This window comes from Eurypyga helias, unplaced genomic scaffold (assembly GCF_000690775.1).
Source record: "Eurypyga helias isolate BGI_N326 unplaced genomic scaffold, ASM69077v1 scaffold26406, whole genome shotgun sequence".
In the NCBI taxonomy this organism is placed as follows: Eukaryota; Metazoa; Chordata; class Aves; order Eurypygiformes; family Eurypygidae; genus Eurypyga; species Eurypyga helias.
This window is the reverse complement of record NW_010257615.1, coordinates 277-1,312: the sequence shown is the minus strand read 5'-3', so window position 1 is coordinate 1,312 and position 1,036 is coordinate 277. Positions and strand designations below refer to the sequence as shown.

Sequence of the window (1,036 nt, the reverse complement as noted above, 5' to 3'; positions counted from 1 at the left end):
GAGCGGGCACAAACCAAAGAAAACCATGCAGATGCCAAAAACACTGCAAAGAATGTTGGACTGGTTAAATCGAATCCAGTCTTTATCCGACGCGTACACAAACACTGCAATGGCTCCGTTGATGAGGTGGCCGAAGAGATCTGTGACGACCAAACCACTAGCAAGGAGCAAAAAGGAGGCTTTTGATTTCTGTCTAAATCTCTGATATGCCTTCATGAGAATTGCTATTGCAAGACTGTTGGACAAAATTCCCACCGTCATGAAGATTATTGAAAAGAAAACTGAAATCTTCTTCTCCGTGTGGCAGGTTGTGTTTTTTAAGATTCCAAATCCAGCGAGCCCTGGTGATTTTGAACTGTTCATGGTTAGAAAGGAGAGGCAGCCCTCAAAACATTTCAGCAGTCTTGCAATCAAAAGGCATCTGCAATATTAAAAACAAATATACACACACTGTAAAAGGCATACCACTGTCCAAATGACATTTGAAACAGAAATTCCACAATATTAGCCTGTGGTACAAATCTAATTTTCCAGTTTTCTGAGTGATATGATATGGCATCATATTTTGAGCTCATCCACCACAGGATAAAAGTTATCTGCATGCATTATACAGTGCAGATTGGTACAGTATCTTTATCTCTGCACATGTAAGAGACATAATGTATAAAATATATAATGCTCATGTACGTATCATCAGAGAAACCATACAAAACATTCTGGTGTTTAAACTACATATATAAACAAATGTTTTTGCAACATACTTCTAAAGTATTTATCAGCCCAACCACAGTCAAAAGTGAAATACACAAAGTGGAATGTTTTGAGATGATAATCACACTCCATTTTTCTTCTCACTGTTAGGCATTTATTTTCAAAACAATGTCCTAGCATCTTCCAAGTACTTCTCCTCTCACAATTCAATGTTTTAAAGCTTTAACCTAACCAACACTGAGGTCTCAAACTCCCCAGTTCCCTCACAAACTTGCATTTTAAACGGTCTCTTACTCAGAAGCCAATTCTGCAAGTTACTTCCCAC

General features: G+C 38.0%; 1 protein-coding gene across 1 annotated transcript in view; it reads right to left on the bottom strand.

The window, feature by feature from the left end:
- LOC104511465 (prostaglandin F2-alpha receptor-like) overlaps positions 1-363 on the bottom strand; it is an 18,759-nt gene extending 18,396 nt beyond the window's left edge. The window contains 1 exon segment of the mRNA XM_010154091.1: positions 1-363. Within this exon segment, the coding sequence (XP_010152393.1) occupies positions 1-363 (363 nt within the window).
- Positions 364-1,036: the final 673 nt, after the last annotated feature.